This window comes from Perca fluviatilis, chromosome 9 (assembly GCF_010015445.1).
Source record: "Perca fluviatilis chromosome 9, GENO_Pfluv_1.0, whole genome shotgun sequence".
NCBI classification, from domain to species: domain Eukaryota; kingdom Metazoa; phylum Chordata; class Actinopteri; order Perciformes; family Percidae; genus Perca; species Perca fluviatilis.
Window position 1 is genome coordinate 26,257,990 of NC_053120.1, and position 18,847 is coordinate 26,276,836.

Genomic DNA, 18,847 nt, shown 5'->3' on the forward strand with positions numbered 1-18,847 from the left:
GAAGAAATTTCTTTTTGCATTTATCACATTGGTTGTCCATTAGTTTTATACTTTGTAGCTCTTGTACCTCAGCTAAGTCTGATACCGGGGGAGCCGGTATATTGAAAGACCTAAATAAAAAAATACAACTGCAAATGTTCCACCTTGAAGAAGTGTGTATTTTGTATTTTTAAACTGAAAACGTAGTGAATCTCTTTTCTCATAATCCATTGTAAATCTTCAGTTCCCTCTTGTTACCGCTGGGTGGCAGTGATGTTCTACGCAGCTTGTTTACTAACCGCCATTAAACAAATAAGAAAGCACCAGCAGCCGGGTGGATAAGATTGTTAAACTGGACTAACGTTATGCTGTCTATGGATTTGCCTCATTTAAAAACAACATTCCGGAGGCGTTATCACAAACTGCAGATGTCGTAAATCTTCCAGTCCGTCCATGTACATCTCCCATGAGATTTCTGCATCTCTCGTATCAACTTGTCAGATGGACTCAGTCTCGCGCTATTTATGAAGAGCTCTCCCTGTGGGTGTCACAGGTCTGATGCCGCAGCTGCTGCTTCCTGTATTGAAGCACCACCAGAACGAGCCAAAGCCCAATTTCGTTTCAGAGCCCCACACCCAGAACTGAAACACGGAGGAATTTGATGCTCGGACGCTGCCGTCCTGCAGAGGGGAAGCTAGCCGAGTCGGTCTGCCGGTGTAGCTGCGGGGAAGACCGCGGCGGCCCGTGTCTTGTGAAAGCGGAGAAGCGAGGAGCTGCACATTAGGACTGAGAGACGCAGGGCACGATTTCTCCAGGAGCTGGTGCTAGCTAGTAGCAGCTAGCTAGTTGGGTAATAGCAGCAGGTAGATAACCCAGAAGAAGCAATAGAACAATAGAAATGTGTTTACTCCAAAAACTATAGATGCACCGGAAAGCGACCTGACCTTTAAAGAGCATCTCGGCATGATACGGTTTAACGTTACCCAAATAGCTGACTGACATGCTACCGAAAGTATACTAACTCTTTGCTAACGTTAGCTAGCCAAGTTACTAGCCACCAAGAGCTGATCCTGTTGCTTTTTCAAACTTGAGTTTCGAATAAGGAAAAGGCTAGATTAGCAGCCTTCCAGCTCACTGCGGGTTAGTGCATTCTTTGAGAAAGTCATTTAGGTTTTTTTTTTATTGAAATGGCTCCTAAAAGAAGACCCGTTCCCCTGAACATAACGCCCATCGGGGAAGGACAGGCCACCTCAAACACGATTGATGCTGCATCTGAGTGAGTAGCCCTAGTATAAGTCAAGATTAATTGTATTTGTATAGCTGTGTTAAAGAGAGCTTGTTAATAATTGATCTTTGTGTGGTAGTTATGACCATTTACCAACACGGTATACCACCATTACCTCAATTTAAATAGAGTAGTTAAATGTTCCTGTCTTATGCTTTCTCGCTCCCTCTGTCTGTCTGTGTGTTAAACCCTGCTGCTGAACCAACTGTCTCTTCCCTACAGAGCCAACCTCGAGGCCTTACAAAAGAAACTGGGTGAGTTGGACCTGGACGAACAACAGAGGAAACGACTGGAGGCCTTTCTGACCCAGAAAGCTCAGGTTGGGGAGCTGAAGGATGAGGATTTTGACCCCATATGTGAATTGGGTGCTGGAAACGGAGGAGTAGTCAACAAGGTCCGCCACAAACCCTCGGGATTGGTCATGGCTCGGAAGGTAAAAAAAATAAAATAAATTGCTGCATTTTTTTTGTTGCATGTGAAGTGTGACAGTTGGAGGGAGCTGAATCAGAATACATTTCAGAGGTGTTTTTGCGCAACACTGGTGCTGGCTATGTTTGTTTCACACAATTCTGCATCATGGATGACTTGCTGTGTGGAGAAAAGCGCACCATGCACCATTTTTCAATGCAACAATAACATACTCGCCAAAAGTATATTATAGGAAAATGTACACAGGCAGATATTCGTAACAGGAATACGAATTTTGCATAACTGGCTATAAACTGCTGTGCTTTTCCAGTAGGGCCGAGATCACCCGAGTGGTATCGACGCCTCCGTGGCAAGTGTTTGACGATCGCCACAGAGTCAGTAGTCAGCGCATCGACGAGTCTGTGGCAGGAGCCAAGCACTGGCAGGCGATCTGTGGCACTCGTCGACACCTGTCCGCAAACTTGCCGACTTCCCGTTGTAAAAACCATCCATGCACCCCACCACCCCCAACCGAGGCAGATGTGTAGTAGCTGTAACTGCCGTCAGGTACTTGGGTGCCGCTCAGATCGGCTGCCAGTGCTTGGCGCCTGCCACAGACTGCCCACAGACTCGTCGATGCGCTGACTACTGATCAACTCCTCTCTGGCGTCTCATGACCCTGGTTGCCACAGAGGCGTCGGAGGATCTCGAGATAAAAATTCTTATTCCGAATCGTACCCCGCTTTCCCACATGAGAGCCCTGAGTCCGACCCAGCCATCCACTACAACTGACATGTTACAGGAGTGAATAGGCACATTTGTTGTGTGTGACAAAAGTAGGCCGAATAAATTTAATCTCACCAAGAAAAGCTAAAATGATGGGGACGTAGACAGAAAAGGCCATATCCAGTGGAAAAAAACATTCTGCACATTTCATGTAGGCCTACATTTAAGTGTATGCCTCCACAAGTAACGTTACTAACCAGAATATAAACAAAGCCTATGTAAACGTTACTGCTTTTTTATCAAAAACGGCAGCATTCCTGTTTAGTTTTTGCCATTTAAAAAAAGATTTATGCCAGCTGACCACCCCCCTGCCGGTTGAGGGACAACCAGGCAGATATGTAATATATTTATAACTGCCGACAGGTAGTCACAACGTGGTACCGCTCAGCTAGGCAAGTTTGCTGACGGGTGTCGACGAGTGCCACAGATCGCCTGCCAGTGCTTGGCTCCTGCCACAGACTCGTTGATGCGCTGACTACTGATCGACGCCTCAGTGGCGATCGTCAGACACTTGCCACGGACGCTTCGATACCACTCGGAGGATCTCGCTGCCGCTCTGTCTCTCATCATCCTATGTTTGACCAAGACAAAAATATGTCGTCATAAATCATCTGGGCCAGTATACTGGCCGATAATGGCTCATCACAGATAAATCATTTGTGGCATGTACGTTCAGTTTTTATTGAATTTTTTGAAATGCCAATTTTGTTTTTCACAAATTACAGGTGTGCATCTGCCTCTAAAATCCAGTATTGGTTAGGCATTTTAAGCGATCTTCGTATAGTGTTGTAAACTTGTGGTGATTTGGTTAGCCCGTTCCATCATCATCATAATGAATAGTGGAAAATCTATGAGACAGAAAGTTATTGGGACTCCATACAGACACTGCAGCAGCAACTCAAGCAAGCACAAGCTTGTAGACTCGAGCCTTTTCATCTTGGTTGAAAATTCATTTTTCCCCTAAAAGTTCTGCAAAGGACGAGAAACAATTTGGAAATATGGGCACTTGTCTTTGTTATATTTCACTAGCAATTTAAACAGTTTTTAAATGAAATCCCAAATAGTGTGTGTTGAGATTACTACGAACAGGAAAGCGTTATAGTTATGCCAAACGCCACCTCTGAAATGCGTTCCCTTGAGACACAAAGAGGCCAGAGAATGATGTGACTGCATCTGCAGCAGTTTATGGTGTCATCCTTTCCCTCCTCAGTTGATCCACCTGGAAATCAAACCTGCCATCAGAAACCAGATTATCAGAGAGCTGCAGGTGCTTCATGAATGCAACTCCCCCTACATTGTGGGCTTCTATGGAGCCTTTTACAGCGATGGGGAGATCAGCATCTGTATGGAGCACATGGTAAGAGCCCTCCTACCAATGGCCAAAGAAATGAATGTGGTTGGACACAAGTATTTTGTCTTTTATGTAATGATTTTTAATGTGCAACTTGTCTCTACAGGATGGTGGATCCTTGGACCAGGTCCTGAAGGAAGCCAGAAGAATCCCAGAAGAAATCCTGGGGAAAGTTAGCATAGCTGTATGTAGTTCTGTTGCATTTTAAAATACTAGTTTCTGTCTTTTTAATGACATTTTAAAAATAGTTTGCAGTTTGAATTTGCCAGTGATATGAAGATTCTCAAAGGTTGTTACTATGCATGTTGATGCAGACGCACTGCTCATTGTGGGTGGGTGTGCTTGTGGTGTTGCTTAACTAGCTGTATGTTCAGTCATGCATTCAACTCTTGCATCATGTTCAAATACCCAAGTGTAATAATGGGATTACCAAAAATAATATGTATTTTAAATTGATATGTACATAAGGAAAGTGTGTGTGTATATATACTCTTGTCTAAGAATTGGCCCTTTTGTATTTTTGTTAAATGGTTTTCCTCCATTGTTTACAGGTATTGAGGGGATTAGCCTACCTGCGGGAGAAGCACCAGATCATGCACAGAGGTAAGGGTGTTCTCTAGTCGCAGTGAAGTACATTTGCTCTCAAAATCCCTTGTGCAATATTTTTCAGACTCACTGCAGTACAAGAGATACAGAGTGTTTTAGTTTACAAAATCAAATGATAAGTGGCTACACAGTTTCTGAGTTATGTTGATGATCAGGGTCTATGTGGACATTAAATTGTGGAGTGTTGTGTAGCACTATAATTTAATTTGCACATCACAGATTTTTATCACAAGCATTCTGTTAAATGCAGTGTTTATTACACAGTCACTTTTAGGGGTATTTATTGGCTTAAAGCTGGCGTGCAAAACGTTTGTTCCCCTCTGGCAGTGAGCGTAATTACACAAACACTGTCGAAGTGCTTGAGAAAAGAAGTGGGATTACTAATAACGTATCGCAGTGGTGTCACTTCCTGCCTGTCAAGGTATTGGGTGATACAGGTAGACTGACATACCGTGTAACCAATCAGAAAACCCAAATAAGCAGCTAGGCTGTGAAGAAGTAGAAGTGAGTGAGCAAGGTTGGTTGACTACACTTCGTGCACTGCTCATGTAACAACGTTGTTGTGGGTTAAATAAACCACTTGTTCTCAGTACAAATAAGCTGTGTCGGCATCCTTCCGGTGCGCCGGTGTGGGAATGTCACCACCGATATCTGACACCACATCTCAGGCCTACTGAGAAATACAGAGCGCTTTCCCCTGGCAGCGATAGGTTTAATCAGCATTGTGTGAACTTGTTTGGCAAGGACGTGAATGTAACGGACGTTCATTTATATTTAAAAGTTCTGCGCTCTAGCTCTAACTCCTGACAATTGCTTTCAGAACGAATAACGCTAAAAGCAGGGTGCTATTTTCAACTCAAAATGTCGATAGATCCACTCCTAATGATATTTTATCGCATGGCGACTGAGAATTATGCTCAAGTACAGTCTTTCACTACAGTTTCACCATTTAGTGTATGGACTAGGAAACCATTAGGGTGAATGGGCCTCCATTCACCGACGTCTTTAAGTTTTCTCTTTAATATGTTCCTAAGGAAGTCCCTAAGAAAAGTCTACGTCTGATTCATGACGTGTTCTTAAGCAGCAGAATTATTCGCAGGTGTGTTCTTAGAATGATGAATCCCAATGTCTTCGTAAATTGAAAGCTTGTGCCTGTTGCTCCTATTTAGCATAGGTTAACGCCCCGTTAATTCCCATAAAAGGGCACGAGATGGCAGGGCACCCTTGGAGAAATGTCCAGAAGACGTGGCAAAGACAGAAAAACATTGGTAATTCTGAAGTGGAGGTACTGCAAGAAGTTCACGAAAAACGAGACATCCTATTAAGTAGCGTCAGCAGTGCATACTAAGCAGCTAATACAACCGATGCATGGAACGCAGTTACTCATGCAGTGAACGCTGTATCCGGGGAAGGGCACAGAACCAATGAAGTAAAAAATAAATGGTTTGATCTGAAATCTGAGGCAATTTTTTATTTTTATTTCAAAACATAGACACTTTTGGCGTATAAATAGCGTGATCAATCACTTATTGGATGGAAGGGGGTTCCTCGTTAACCTAATTGATGTGAATTGAAGGCAAAGCAAGTTTATTTATATAGACCTAGCACAATTCATACACAATGGCAATTCAAAGGTGTGTGTGTGTGTGTGTGTGTGTGTGTGTGTGTGTGTGTGTGTGTGTGTGTGTGTGTGTGTGTGTGTGTGTGTGTGTGTGTGTGTGTGTGTGTGTGTGTGTGTGTGTGTGTGTGTGTGTGTGTGTGTGTGAAAACAAACGTATAATTAGTCACAAAATGGAGAGAAATTTAAAATTGGAACGGACGAAAACGGTATAGCTATTATTATTTTTTTTTCATTTGTTTTATTTCAATTCATTTTGAGTTTGTAATTTTGATCAGTCGATTTCTCAAGGACTTGTATTGCCAAAAAGTAATGAGCACATCGACTACTTCCAACCTTGCTGCAACAGTTAACCAGTACTACGGGTTGTTAGACTGAAGCATATTGGCATGTTTTTAATCGTTAATTTTTATTTTCGATAGGACATACAGTTTTTTAGCCACAATGTAGTTAAATAAAGAGATACATCTGGAATATATTGGGTTTTCATTGGCGTTAGCTGTAAAATGTACAGACATGCTATATGGGTTTAGGGCAACTCTGCCTTGTTTTCAGATTACAGAAAAGTCATCCTCGTTTAGAAATGTAGATATATTCTTTTTATGGACTTTTGATGTGGTTAATATAATGAGTCCAATCCTTTCAGTATTAGTGGTGGCTAAATTTTGCTGATGCTTGTGAGGCAACCAGCTGAGATTCAGACCCTGCAAATGTTACAGTCTAAACACCACATTAAAAAATAAATAAATAGAAAAACAGGATTATCCTCTAATTTTCCCCTGACATTATTCTTACTTCTCTGAAACAGACTCCAACATAAATAACAAAAAGCATTCAGGTATGATTGCTATTTCCAAATGTCTCTGAACTTGTTTTTTCTTCTTAGTGGAACCACTTTAAATATGCCACATTAACTAGACCGTCTCCAGTCGTCCCTGTACTTTTTCATTCAAATTTGTATTAATTGTCTTCATGCTTTTTCCTCCATATGTACTGCATCAACATCTTAAGAGCTTTAGCACGCTCACCACAGGGCAAGCTATTGTTTAAGAATATCACGAGTTTCTCATCATAGAAATTTGTAGCATGATGGGGAAGGCTCAGTAAAGACCATTTTCTTTGCATTCAAACTAAATCACAAGTCCCATCATAGCAAAGTCTAAGCACACAGCGCACCAGCGAGCAACCATGGGTGTGTTGTTATGATTAGCACTGGTGAAGGCAGCGTTTAGACCTGCATAGTGCAGTGAAGTCTCTCAGTGCTACAGGGTCGGTGGTACTCTAGGACAGTTGTCTGCGAGCTCAGGCGGTAATTACAGCCTCTCAGATGTGATTATACAGCAGCCGCGCCCTGTTGACCCCTCCCTCCGCGGCTCCCTCCACCGTTCTCCCGCTCTTTCATGCCACCTCTTTCTCAGTCACTCCTCGCATGTCCTCGATTAGATTGTTGAAAAAAAAAATTTTTTTTAATTTAAAATTTTTTGTACTGTATACACACACCATTCATGCCCCTACATCTGTTAACATATTCAAGCCATACCGGCGTAGCAGTGTTCTTATCTGCCATCTGTTTATAAGCAGCCCCCTTCCCTCAAAAAATGGTATAGCTCAAATGATCAATGGTAAGGTGTTTGGAGTATGGGCGACAGATGAGATACAGTATGACGACGTGTCTCACTGAAAAACGTGATGTACATTTGTTTGTCTGTCCACGTCCCCTCTGCCACATAGATGTCAAGCCCTCCAACATCCTGGTCAACTCTCGCGGGGAGATCAAGCTGTGTGACTTTGGTGTGAGCGGCCAGCTCATAGATTCCATGGCCAACTCCTTTGTTGGAACGCGCTCCTACATGTCGGTGAGTCAGCTCTGCACGCCTGCGCCCCCACCCCTTTTCCTCTGGCCCTATCCCCACTTTCCTTCTCCTCTTTTCTCACATTGCTCTTGTTCACTGGCCCCGCCCTCTGCCTTCCCTACCTCTGGCCCTCCCTCACTCCCCTGCCAAGAACCGAGGGCTGTGCCCAGGAAAGGGCTCTTTGGCAAGGAGCGAGGCAACTGTGCTCGCTCCTTCTCGTCCTTCTCTCCCCTCACTCTTGGACACCTGGTGGGTGCAGTGGCGAAAGCTGCTCGTCTGTCTCGTCCCTTACCCACAAGGCACCAGTGGTGTAGAGACACTTGTCCTTTCATCATTATTTCCTACACACACACACACACACACACACACACACACACACACACACACACACACACACACCTGTCTTTGCTCACCCGTCTAACTAAAGCTACTCTTCACTTCCTGCCAAACCCTCCCATCCTCTGTCCTCTTACCCTCACCACACCCCAGCTCTCTTTGCCATAACACCCCCCCCCATTATCCTCTCCACCACTTCCTGTACCTTCCCCACCCACTCCTCTGCCCAACCCTCTCTCCTGCCTGGCGTCTTGGCTCTACTCGCTCCCTCTGACGTAGATTCTGTGTTTCTCAACAGCCGGAGAGACTGCAGGGCACTCACTACTCGGTTCAGTCTGACGTGTGGAGCATGGGTCTGTCCCTGGTGGAGTTGGCGATTGGCCGCTACCCCATCCCCCCACCAGAAGCCAAAGAGCTGGAGGCCATCTTCGGACGTGCCATTATGGACGGGGCCGAGGGAGAGCCTCACACCAACATGCAGAGGCCCAGACCACCGGGCAGACCCGTGAGCGGTAGGAATCGCAAAAACATTTTCACACACGTACATGCAGATTTGTACAGACTTGGCAGTAACAGCATTTTAACATTCATGTTTTCAGGATAAAGGCATTCAAATATAAAATAAACTTTGCTCAAGAAACGATTTCAATCAATTTGTTACGGAGGGAGAAAAAAATCTAGTGGTGTCCATGATGTGCAACTTCTCCACAGGTCATGGGATGGACAGTAGACCAGCGATGGCCATCTTTGAACTTTTGGACTACATTGTGAATGAGGTTTGAGAAAGCACTTATTTGCATAAACGCACATTTCTCTACACACAACCACACAGTGTATGTTTGCTTTAATTCGGTTTTTTGACCTTTTTTGATTCTTGGTTCCTCCTTAGCCACCCCCTAAACTGCCACTTGGGGTATTCACCAACGACTTTCAAGACTTTGTGACAAAATGGTGAGTGTCTGCAACGACATTTTTAGAGTTGGCTGCAACAACAAAAAAGTGCATTGCTCTTATCGGTTTTTACGCAAAAGTGAATCATGAGAAGTAGATAAGGAGTGTTATGTACAAGATGGTCGCAGAAACTAGTTTAGTAAGATTGTTTGAAAAAATAAAATCCAACTTAATCCTTTATTTACAGGATCAGTTTTATAGTCTCACTTGTCAGTAACCTTTTTTGGTGTCATTTGTGTCTGCAGTTTGATCAAAAACCCAGCTGAAAGGGCAGATCTGAAGATGTTGATGGTGGGTACCTGAACTTGGTCTTCATGTACTGTATCTGTGTGATAGTTTGATTGCCGGTTTATTTATTTTTTGTGCTAATGATGGTAGCAGTAAAAAAAAAACAATGGTATTCCTTTTGTTTTTCTTTCAGAGTCACACATTCATCAAAAGATCAGAAGTGGAGGAAGTGGACTTTGCTGGCTGGTTGTGCAAAACCATGGGCCTCAACCAGCCCAGTACTCCCACCCGCGGCACTGAGTGAACAGGCCCCCACTGTCCTGACACACCTTCGGTCTTGCTTGCATACACATCAATATACTGCACCTACACACACGTACACACACGTACACAAGCCATCCCACACATTGGCACTTTTTTTCTATCTTTCTCTTGGGGAAAACGATCTTCCCCCACATTTATTTCTTCACCAGCAGCAGGGCCCGTTGAGTCATTGTACCCCAGCTTCACCATGCCAGTGTCAAGAGTAGCCACAGCTCATGTTTCCACACTGCAACAGCGGATGTAAAGCACTGAAGGGCTGCCAGTGTGTCAGCTGAATTTGCATTGATTGACAAACTTCTTTTGTATTGTTGAATATACTGTATTCATCTTTTTCTTTTTTTATGGCAACAGTTGATGGCTTGTGTGACTTGTATTTTAACAAATGACCTGCTGTAGAGATTTCCATACAAAGAAATCCGAACATATCACCTACTTGCAAATTCTAAATTGGTTTTATCAAAGGTGAATGCACTTATTTTGATTTAAAATCCCTTTGTCAAATGTATTCATGCTAAAATGACCAGAGACCTTGCAATTCAATGTAATTAATTGTTAGTAGAGAGTTCAGGGCGTGTGTGTGCGCGTGTGCGTGTGTGCGTGCGTGCGTGCGTGTGTGTGTGTGTGTGTTCATTTTCACTTTTTGGTAAATGAGTGATCACTCTAAAGATCCCTTTGTGAACAATGTCACAAACCAAAGAGGGTACTCATGACTAAATGTTTTCAGTGCGTGATCAGTTTGTTTTCATATGCACATTCATGAACAGTATATTGGTGTATTTTAAGCTTTTTGATTGTTTTTTTTGTTTTGTTTTCTTCTTCTAATCCGTGGTCTACACTCGGCGTTGACATTGTTTCCTCAACATACATTTCAATGCGCATCCCACACTGGGGCTCTCACATGGGAGGAGTCCTATGCTGTGGATGCCTGATATATGCCAGAATGTCATTAATTGACATTGAGAAAACAATGATCAAAATGTATTCAAGGGATGATATAGCATGGTTTATCTTTCTAATACTGTATGTGTATTTTTTTTTTCCCAAGATCATGATTGGGATGATGATCTATTTTTATCAAAAGCCTGAATCTCTGCAATGTCAATATGAAATTTCAATCATGTTGACTAATTCAATTTTTTTTTTTTTTTTTTTTTTCCTCTTTGTTGTTGGTCTGTACTTTCCCCTGAAGTGTATTTGGTTATGCTTTCACTGTACTGCTACATGTGGCGCTCCAAGCTTTCTCTTGGGACACAACCAGCCTAAAGGCGTGCTTTTGGAAAAGGGTTGAAATACATTTGACAACCCTTACCATGTGATTTTAACCCAATTAATTATGGTGAAAATACAACCCAAAGTTGAGTGGCACTTCAGACGTTTCAAGTAGTACAAGGGGTTTGACTGAACATTTTAACCCAGGTCAGTGTTGCTCACATGGTGGTGGTGGTGTTACTTGCTAGCCTGCCGTCTTGCTAGAGCTGTTGTATTCTCTGCTTATGGCTGCCCTTTCTTATCCCCCCCCCCCCAAAGAAAAGTGCATCCGTTCAGACAAAATGGATGCATTGTCACTTGTATGTGTACAAAGCTATATACAAAAATTACAGGAGTACTATTTTGCAGTCTTAATATACAAATTTTTGATTTATGTAAATGACAAGGGAGAAGAGTCATTTTATTATAATATAAAAATGTGTTGGATATGGTTATAATGTATAAAAAGATTAAAATAAAACTTATTTGTGAATGTACTGTACGTTATTTCATTCATGACAGCCATTTATGCAGCTATGTCTAACAGCCTTACCAGAAATTGTACCACACCAATAAGATAGATAGAAATGCTTTTGTCATTGTACTAAACACAACGAAATATTATAAATGTATCCATTTTCAACAAAACAATAACCATACAGACAACAGTGAAGAAACATATAGATATATTACAGTGACACAACTACAGACCCCATTTTAGAGTAGACCTCAATAGTGAATATTTTGAAATGTTTTACTTCATGATTATGAATTGATATAGTTACTGTCAGGGTCCTCGTTGTAAAGTGTATTTATTGTCTTTTCTGAACATTTTTATATTCAGCATAGACTCACAACCTAGACGACTTTGATTTTCCCCAACTACTCTCTAATACGGTAGTTCCTAACCTTTTTGGTCTGAGGTACCCCCCCCCCACACACACACACACACACACACACACACACACAGCCCTGTCAGATGAACTCACATACCCCTTCATCGATTCCAAAGTATGCTCCAAATGTATAACACTAATTATTATATAAAAGTTGATATTGTTATTTGTTTCATACAATTGAATTTACAAAATTTGTTAAAATATTAGTTGGTTTGGTCTAACTAGTTTTCACACACACATAACTGCAACATGTAATGTTCAGGTGTAATAGTTGACCTAATGTTAATATGTGGATATATTATTTTAATCAAATCAAATAATTTCAATGTGTTGAGTTCGTTGAGCTACTCCACAATCTTGTAGGAACTGCAGAAGTACCTTTTATTTATATGTCAATGAGAAGTACCCCCTGGAGTCGATACTGGCCACTGATTGGCTGGCAGGTTTCCGATTAAACACGTCATCAACATAGTTCCAGGCACAACGCGCAGGTAATCATAGCAACAATACGCCTAGCTTATTGAACCATATATGTCAATGAATTGAACCCGTTAACGTTAGCTAACATTTAGCTAGTAAACTGACTACACACAGTTTGAGAGATGGATAACGACTATTTCTAACTTTCAATTAAATTAGCTACATATTTAAAAATAAGTACATTATAGCCATGTCCGTTCAGCATTGAACGACTGTATGGGTAAGTTACAGTTAGCTAACGTTAGCTTATTATTTTTTACATTTAGCTAACGTTAACGTTAACTACCAACTTTAACTGTTTCAGTCTTTGTTAGTCAAACGGCGATCTGAATCCGGGGATTATTGTTAATCTTTTTTTGCTAGCTTTAATCAAAACATCATTCAGACAGTAATGACAAACACAGATATGTGATGTGGGGTGTCTGGCCTTGGAGAGGAGCAGTTTATATTGGACTGAAAGACGAAATTACTATTAAAAATGTCTGACTTCATCTCAGACTGCCAAGGGCTCAACGAAGTTGGCTTCCGATTCGGCAGTTAAGGGGAAATTTAAGGGGAACTTAAAACTGTCCGATTCAGCAGGGAAACATAATTTACATTGCTGAGTGATTCCGTTTTTTGAACATCTTACTGCATTGAAAGAGTATTAGCTAGTCATTAGATTAATTTAATAAATGTATACATTAATTATGTCTAAAACTCACTTTTAGATTTGTTATTGTCTTTATGAGAACGTAATAAAAGGAGATTTCACCGTTTTTTTCATATGTAGACCACATTAGACCAAGTCCAGATCCAAAACCAATATACCTAAACTTGTCAAATCTGGACTAAATTATCCCAGAGAGTCTAAATAGTCTTAAAACCCCATTTTCAGATATGTGAAAGCCTTATTCTATTTGTGAAAATGCAATAAAGGGAGATTTTATTTTTCACATGTAGACCTGACCACATAAGACCAGGTATTGAGGTATAGTCTGGGTACAGTGGTTTCGGATCTGGACTTGGTCTAATGTGGTCTACATATATAAATATAAAAAAAGAAGAAGTAAAATCTCCCTTTATTGCATTCTCATAAAGACAATAAAGCTTTCACAAATCTAAAAGTGTGTTTTAGACATAATTCATAATTTACCTTAATGACTAACACTCTTTCAATACAGTTGGATGTACAAAAACCGGAGGATCAGGAACCAGGATCAGGAAGACAATTTAAGTTCCCCTTAAATTTCCCCTTAACTGCCGAATCGGAAGCTGCGACTCGGAAGCCAACTTCAGCGTCGTAATGGCTCAACTAATTAGGCCAAAACTGAATAGAAGGCAACTTGTGTAAATATTATGTATTTATGTGAAAGTGCATATCCTGCTGTTTTCATTTCACTTAGGCTGCAACTTATCCACCTGCAGCCTCTTCACTTAACATAGTAAATTATAGCAAGTCATGGCACCAAACATCCAAATACTGCAATTCATGTGCGTTTCTGAAGTTTAAAAGCTTTGACTCCCCTGTGCTTAAGCAGAGACAGTGCTTAACAGTGCCCTCTATGCAGAGGGTGTGTCACTACCTCTCCCTGCCAAATAGTCCCTTGACTCCCCTGCATGGTTATCTGTGCAGTGCCAAGCCAGTGTCGAGCCCTGCTCTACTGTGTAAAACACGGTTCCCGTGAGACTGGAGCCAAACGGCAACGGTTTACAGCCAGCAATTGTGAAAATAACGTTTTCTATAGTATGAGCATGGAACATATGACTTTAAAGTGCTTTCAGTGGTGTGTTGGTATGGTTTATGGTGCAACAGAATTATTGAATACATCTTGTGCTCCATCCCACTCTATGGCACAATGGCTGGCTTGCACTCGCTGAGGGGGTGTTTGGGTGGGCGGTTGGAAGTGGCGCAACATCAAGTGCAATAGCTGTACATTTACACTAGGGAACTTGCCATATTCCACAATGGATAAAGCATTGCTTGACTTAGTAATGTCTTCTCTGATGCCTCACCTGTTGGAGCTTGGCAGGTATTATGTACAGAGACCAGGCCCGAGCCAGAAAGTGTATCAAGGGGGTTGCTGGCAGCCCCTACAGTATGTGTTGGAATGTGCCATGGCTTGCTTTTGGGGTGGGACACCATGACCTCAGGCAATAGGATGGGTGGGTGTAACCCGACTCACATAGAACAGGGTAAGGAGCAGTGAGAGATGAGGCGGGTGAGAATTGACAAGAGTTACAACTCATTTATCCTTTAAACCAAGTGTCCATAGATGAGACGTTGGCTGACGTTCACTGTGAAACCACAGCGTGGGAAGGCATGGGTTAATGATTTGTGTCATCTCTGATTGAGTTTATGTTTTTGACAACTGTCCACTTTTGAGCGCAAATAAATTTCCACTTTAATTTGGTTCACAGAGGGAGGAGGGAGAGGAGACGGAATGCTGTTTCTTTAAGAGAGAGGGAGTGAGAGTGAGTGAGAGAGAGAGAGAGAGAGAGAAAGGGAGGGACCTCTTTGCCCTCCAGAAACCAGGAAGGGAATTGAGTTGATCTGCTGCTGCTTGGTTAGCGCATACGGGGCTTTAAGCTGCACAACAGTGAGAGGGAGAGGAGGAGAGGAGAGGGCTGAGCTAACCCACAACAAGCTTCACCACGGCCATCGCAGGTGAGCTAAAGGCACCCTGCCATCCCCCCGCTGTCTGCCCTGGGCCTGAAGTCCAGAGGGGAGCAGGGCAGAGGAGGAGAGGAGAGAGGGAGGAATGAGGGAGGGGGACAGAAAGGAGAGCAGGGTGGGGGGGTTGGCCGGAGAGGAGAGGTGGGTCGCAGCAGTAGTCCCTAGTCAAGGTTCCTCTTTTTTTAATCCTCCTAAAGTACTTCCTCTGTCCTGCTCTTTACCTCTGGGGAATCTTGAGATAAAGTTTATAGGATGTGTTCAAGGCATTAACTTTTCAGGCAGGTGGAAGCACTTAAAGAAGGAGGAGGAGGAGGAGGTGGAGGTAGGGGGGGGGTGGTGCTCTCGAGAGAGGGTGGGGGGTACTGAACTGAAAATAATTGCACAAGGTATAAGCAATAGCAACAACTTTTTGGGACAGCGGCGATTGAAATGCTCCGTGCGGGGCAAGTTGTGTGCTGTGTGCGCAGGGCATGTTGTGGTGGCATTACACTGTTTGAAATAGGAATAAGTCATAATTTAGGTCAGGAGTTTTACGTGTGTCGGAAATGTCACTAGAGTGTGAGCCAATGATGGAATCCACCTCTGATGTTTGGTTACTGCTCTTGACAGTTGTGGCTGAATTTTCTTTCCTTTTTTTTTTTTTCTTCACACGAAGCTCGGCCCTGTTTGATGGCTGGTCTGTACTTTAATACCTGGCAGCCTGCTAGCAACATACTGTAGTGTATAATTCAGCCCTGAGTGCTTACGTTAGAGCAGGCTTGGAGATGGTGGGGGTGGTGAGGGCAGAGAGAGCTGGGATGCGTAGTCCACAGCAGGGGCTGTAAAGCAGGTCAAATGGGGATTCAGAACTCTATATCCCAGAGTGCCTTGCCCTTGGCAATCCAGGAAAGGGAACAGCCGCCAGCCTATCCTGACAAGGAGGTGTGGTGAGTGAGAAGTTGTCACACCAATGAGAGCAGGGGATGCAGAGCTGAGTTGTGGGCTGAAAACAGAAAGAGGTTGGGTTGGTGGTGGTGGTGGGGGGTAGGTGTCTGTTTGTGTGGGATCAGGCAAGGGCTTGCCTGTATGACTAGGGCCACTCGCAAGTTTCCTGTCTGGTAAAGCTCTATAGCCCTGCCCAGAGACGGAGGCAGCAGAGCTGGCCGGCAGGCAGGGGAGGCAGATAGGGCCCTGGAAACATTTTCTGCCTATTTGGTAAGCACTCCAAAGACACACACAACACACACACACACACAACACACAACACACACACACACACACACACACACACACACACACACACACACACACACACACACACACACACACACACACACACACACTGTGTCTTTAGACTGTGACAGAGAGGAGAAGAGAGGGGAGCAGAGGAAATAAATACCATATTGTGTTGTGTGTGTGAAGGAGAGTGAGAGAGATGGGGCTTGATAGAGTTCAGAGTTCTTGACCCACTTGCAGATAAAGGAGGGAATTGCAAATAGGTCAGTACTGAGTGTAAGGTGCTGCACAGAACACAGCTCATAGAAATAGTTTGTCCTAAAGTTTCCATCCACATCAGGCTAACTTTTAAACTATGGGCATGCATTGCACATCAGTATTGTTTCTGTCTTATCAAGGCACATCACTATTTTAATGTTTTGGTTTACTGCTGTGATTAAATGACACTGCTGCTATTATTAGTAGAGTGAAAAGATGAAGACCGTTGCGCATCCTGTACTGCTGCTTCTTTAGGAGTGTTAAAGTAATTCCACTACAACTACTGCATCAAATTTTTGCCAGACTATTATGCCTGTACTATAGAGTACAGGTGTGGTATTGAGTGATAGTTTACTTGAGAAACCTCAGACATCTGTTCTTGCTGAAGGGGAGAGTAGGTGACACATCTTGTAACAACTGGACTTTACTGGTCGGGCTAAGCTGCCTCAGCTAAATCCATGCAATATTAAAATAAAACTTCACCTCTGGTAACTTTGTGAACTATGCTGAAAAACTTGTGTACTTGCTGATTGATTTCAATTTTTCTCCGCTACTCACACCATGGTCAATCTCATGACATCTTCTACTCCCAGTTCACCCCCCCCCCTCCCCTTTCTTACCAACATCGTGTTAAAAGCAGATTCTAATCTAGCCTGTCATGTCCTGCTTGCTTGTGGTTTAAAGACTTCACAGTAACCCTGAATGCCTTGCTCGATAACCAGATGCTTATTTTTTGGCTTTGCATACTTGTTGAACCCGTTTTTTAAACGTGTGGGCACAGAGAGGGTACAAGAAGAGCACAGTACATGAAGACGCCCAAATGCTGGGAAAGTGTTTGGAATGCGGCAGCAGGAAAGGTTGATAACACATTTTTTTTATTCCGTTCAATGTCATAGAAAATATTAGTTACTGTACCTACTTCCTAGGTACTACTATGGAAGAAAAGTATAGTTTGTTCAAGTAAATTCCAACAAGAGGTTAAACTAGGACGCCATATGTGTTTGTGTGTGTGTGTGTGTGTGTGCGCTTGTGTGCATGCATGCATGTATGCGTGTGCGTCTGTGTTACCAACAATAGACTCCAGGGGAATTGCAGGGGACTTCAGTGGCTGTGGGCAGGTCCAAGACACCACCCATCAATTTGGCGGTGAGGCTGCATACAGTTTGATATTCCTGTATGTTTGTGCCTACACCACTATGGCCTGAAACTAGCAGGTTCAGTTAGACTGAGAAGACAGGTTGCGTGATGTCGCCGTGGCAGTTTTAGGCTTTATTTCAGAGTGAAATGTTGGCTGTATACAATGCACTACATGTAACAGTCATTATGTTTTTCAAAGTTTTGTTTATGTGGTCAAATGATATATTGTGGCCCATATGGTGGAATCAAAACTTGAGTTGTTTTGTACTTCATACCATACATTATCATTTCTGGGCTGCTGTTCTATCTCTGTTTGTTTGTATCAGTTACAACATTTTGAATACTTTCATCTGCCTCTTCCTTAGTGAATGCAGCTTCACTTCCCCCTAATGTTTGGTTCCCCTGGTCAGCTGCTCAGTATACCACAGCTTCCAGCCTGGCTAGGCAGATAGACAGACCCCTCTCTGTTGTTTTTCTGTTGTTGTGCTGAAGTCTAGAGGGAGTAAAGGGGCTTCTTCTGTTCTCTTCTGGGACATTTATTATGGAGAGGCCAACACAACCTGATCAAATTAGAGTGGGAGAGGATGAGGCTGGGATGTCTTTCAGGTTGGGGTAAAGCTGGACTTAAATTGTCACACTTTTGGAGTTGGATGACGTCTTTTGGTGATGTTAATCGAGGGTTTTTACATTTTCAGTATACTGTTAAAAAAAAAAAAAAAACTGAATTAGTTGAAGGCAGAATAGATGTATCAGAACCTCCTTTTAATTAATCAGAAAGGCTAACTGATCAGGAAGGGGATATGTGACCAATCTGACACTGTCTGCATGTTGATTCATGGCGTTTTTCCATTATATGGTACCTGCTCGACTCGCCTCGACTCTACTCGCCTTTTTAGTTTTTCCATTATGAAAAAAAGTAACTAGTACTAGCTAGGTACTTTTTTTAGTATCTCCTCCGTCGATGTTCCAAGCGAGCTGAGGCGATACCAAAAGGTGACGTGAAAACATGCAGACTACTGATTGGTCAGAGAGAATCATGCTCGCCTCACGCATGAGGCAGTACCAACGGGGTAAGCTAGCCTCCACAAAGCGTAGCTCCTATGGCGCCATTTTGATGCTAACAAGCCATCACCTCCCGTTAGCATTCCATTGACTCCCATTCATTTTGGAGCCACTTTGACATCGAATAACTTTACATCTGAAGCGTTTAAAGACTCTATTTGTCCATT

The 18,847-nt window shown here is 42.8% G+C and overlaps 1 protein-coding gene across 1 annotated transcript; it reads left to right on the plus strand.

Moving 5' to 3' along the window:
* The first annotated feature begins 314 nt into the window (after positions 1 to 314).
* Positions 315 to 10,507, plus strand: map2k2a (mitogen-activated protein kinase kinase 2a). Its single transcript, XM_039811876.1, has 11 exons — positions 315 to 1,255; positions 1,487 to 1,697; positions 3,669 to 3,815; positions 3,916 to 3,993; positions 4,361 to 4,412; positions 7,765 to 7,889; positions 8,521 to 8,734; positions 8,934 to 8,998; positions 9,112 to 9,173; positions 9,419 to 9,464; positions 9,595 to 10,507. Exons 1-11 carry the CDS (start codon positions 1,167 to 1,169, stop codon positions 9,703 to 9,705), a joined length of 1,200 nt encoding a protein of 399 aa, XP_039667810.1. The 5' UTR covers positions 315 to 1,166; the 3' UTR covers positions 9,706 to 10,507.
* The last annotated feature ends 8,340 nt before the right edge of the window (positions 10,508 to 18,847 follow it).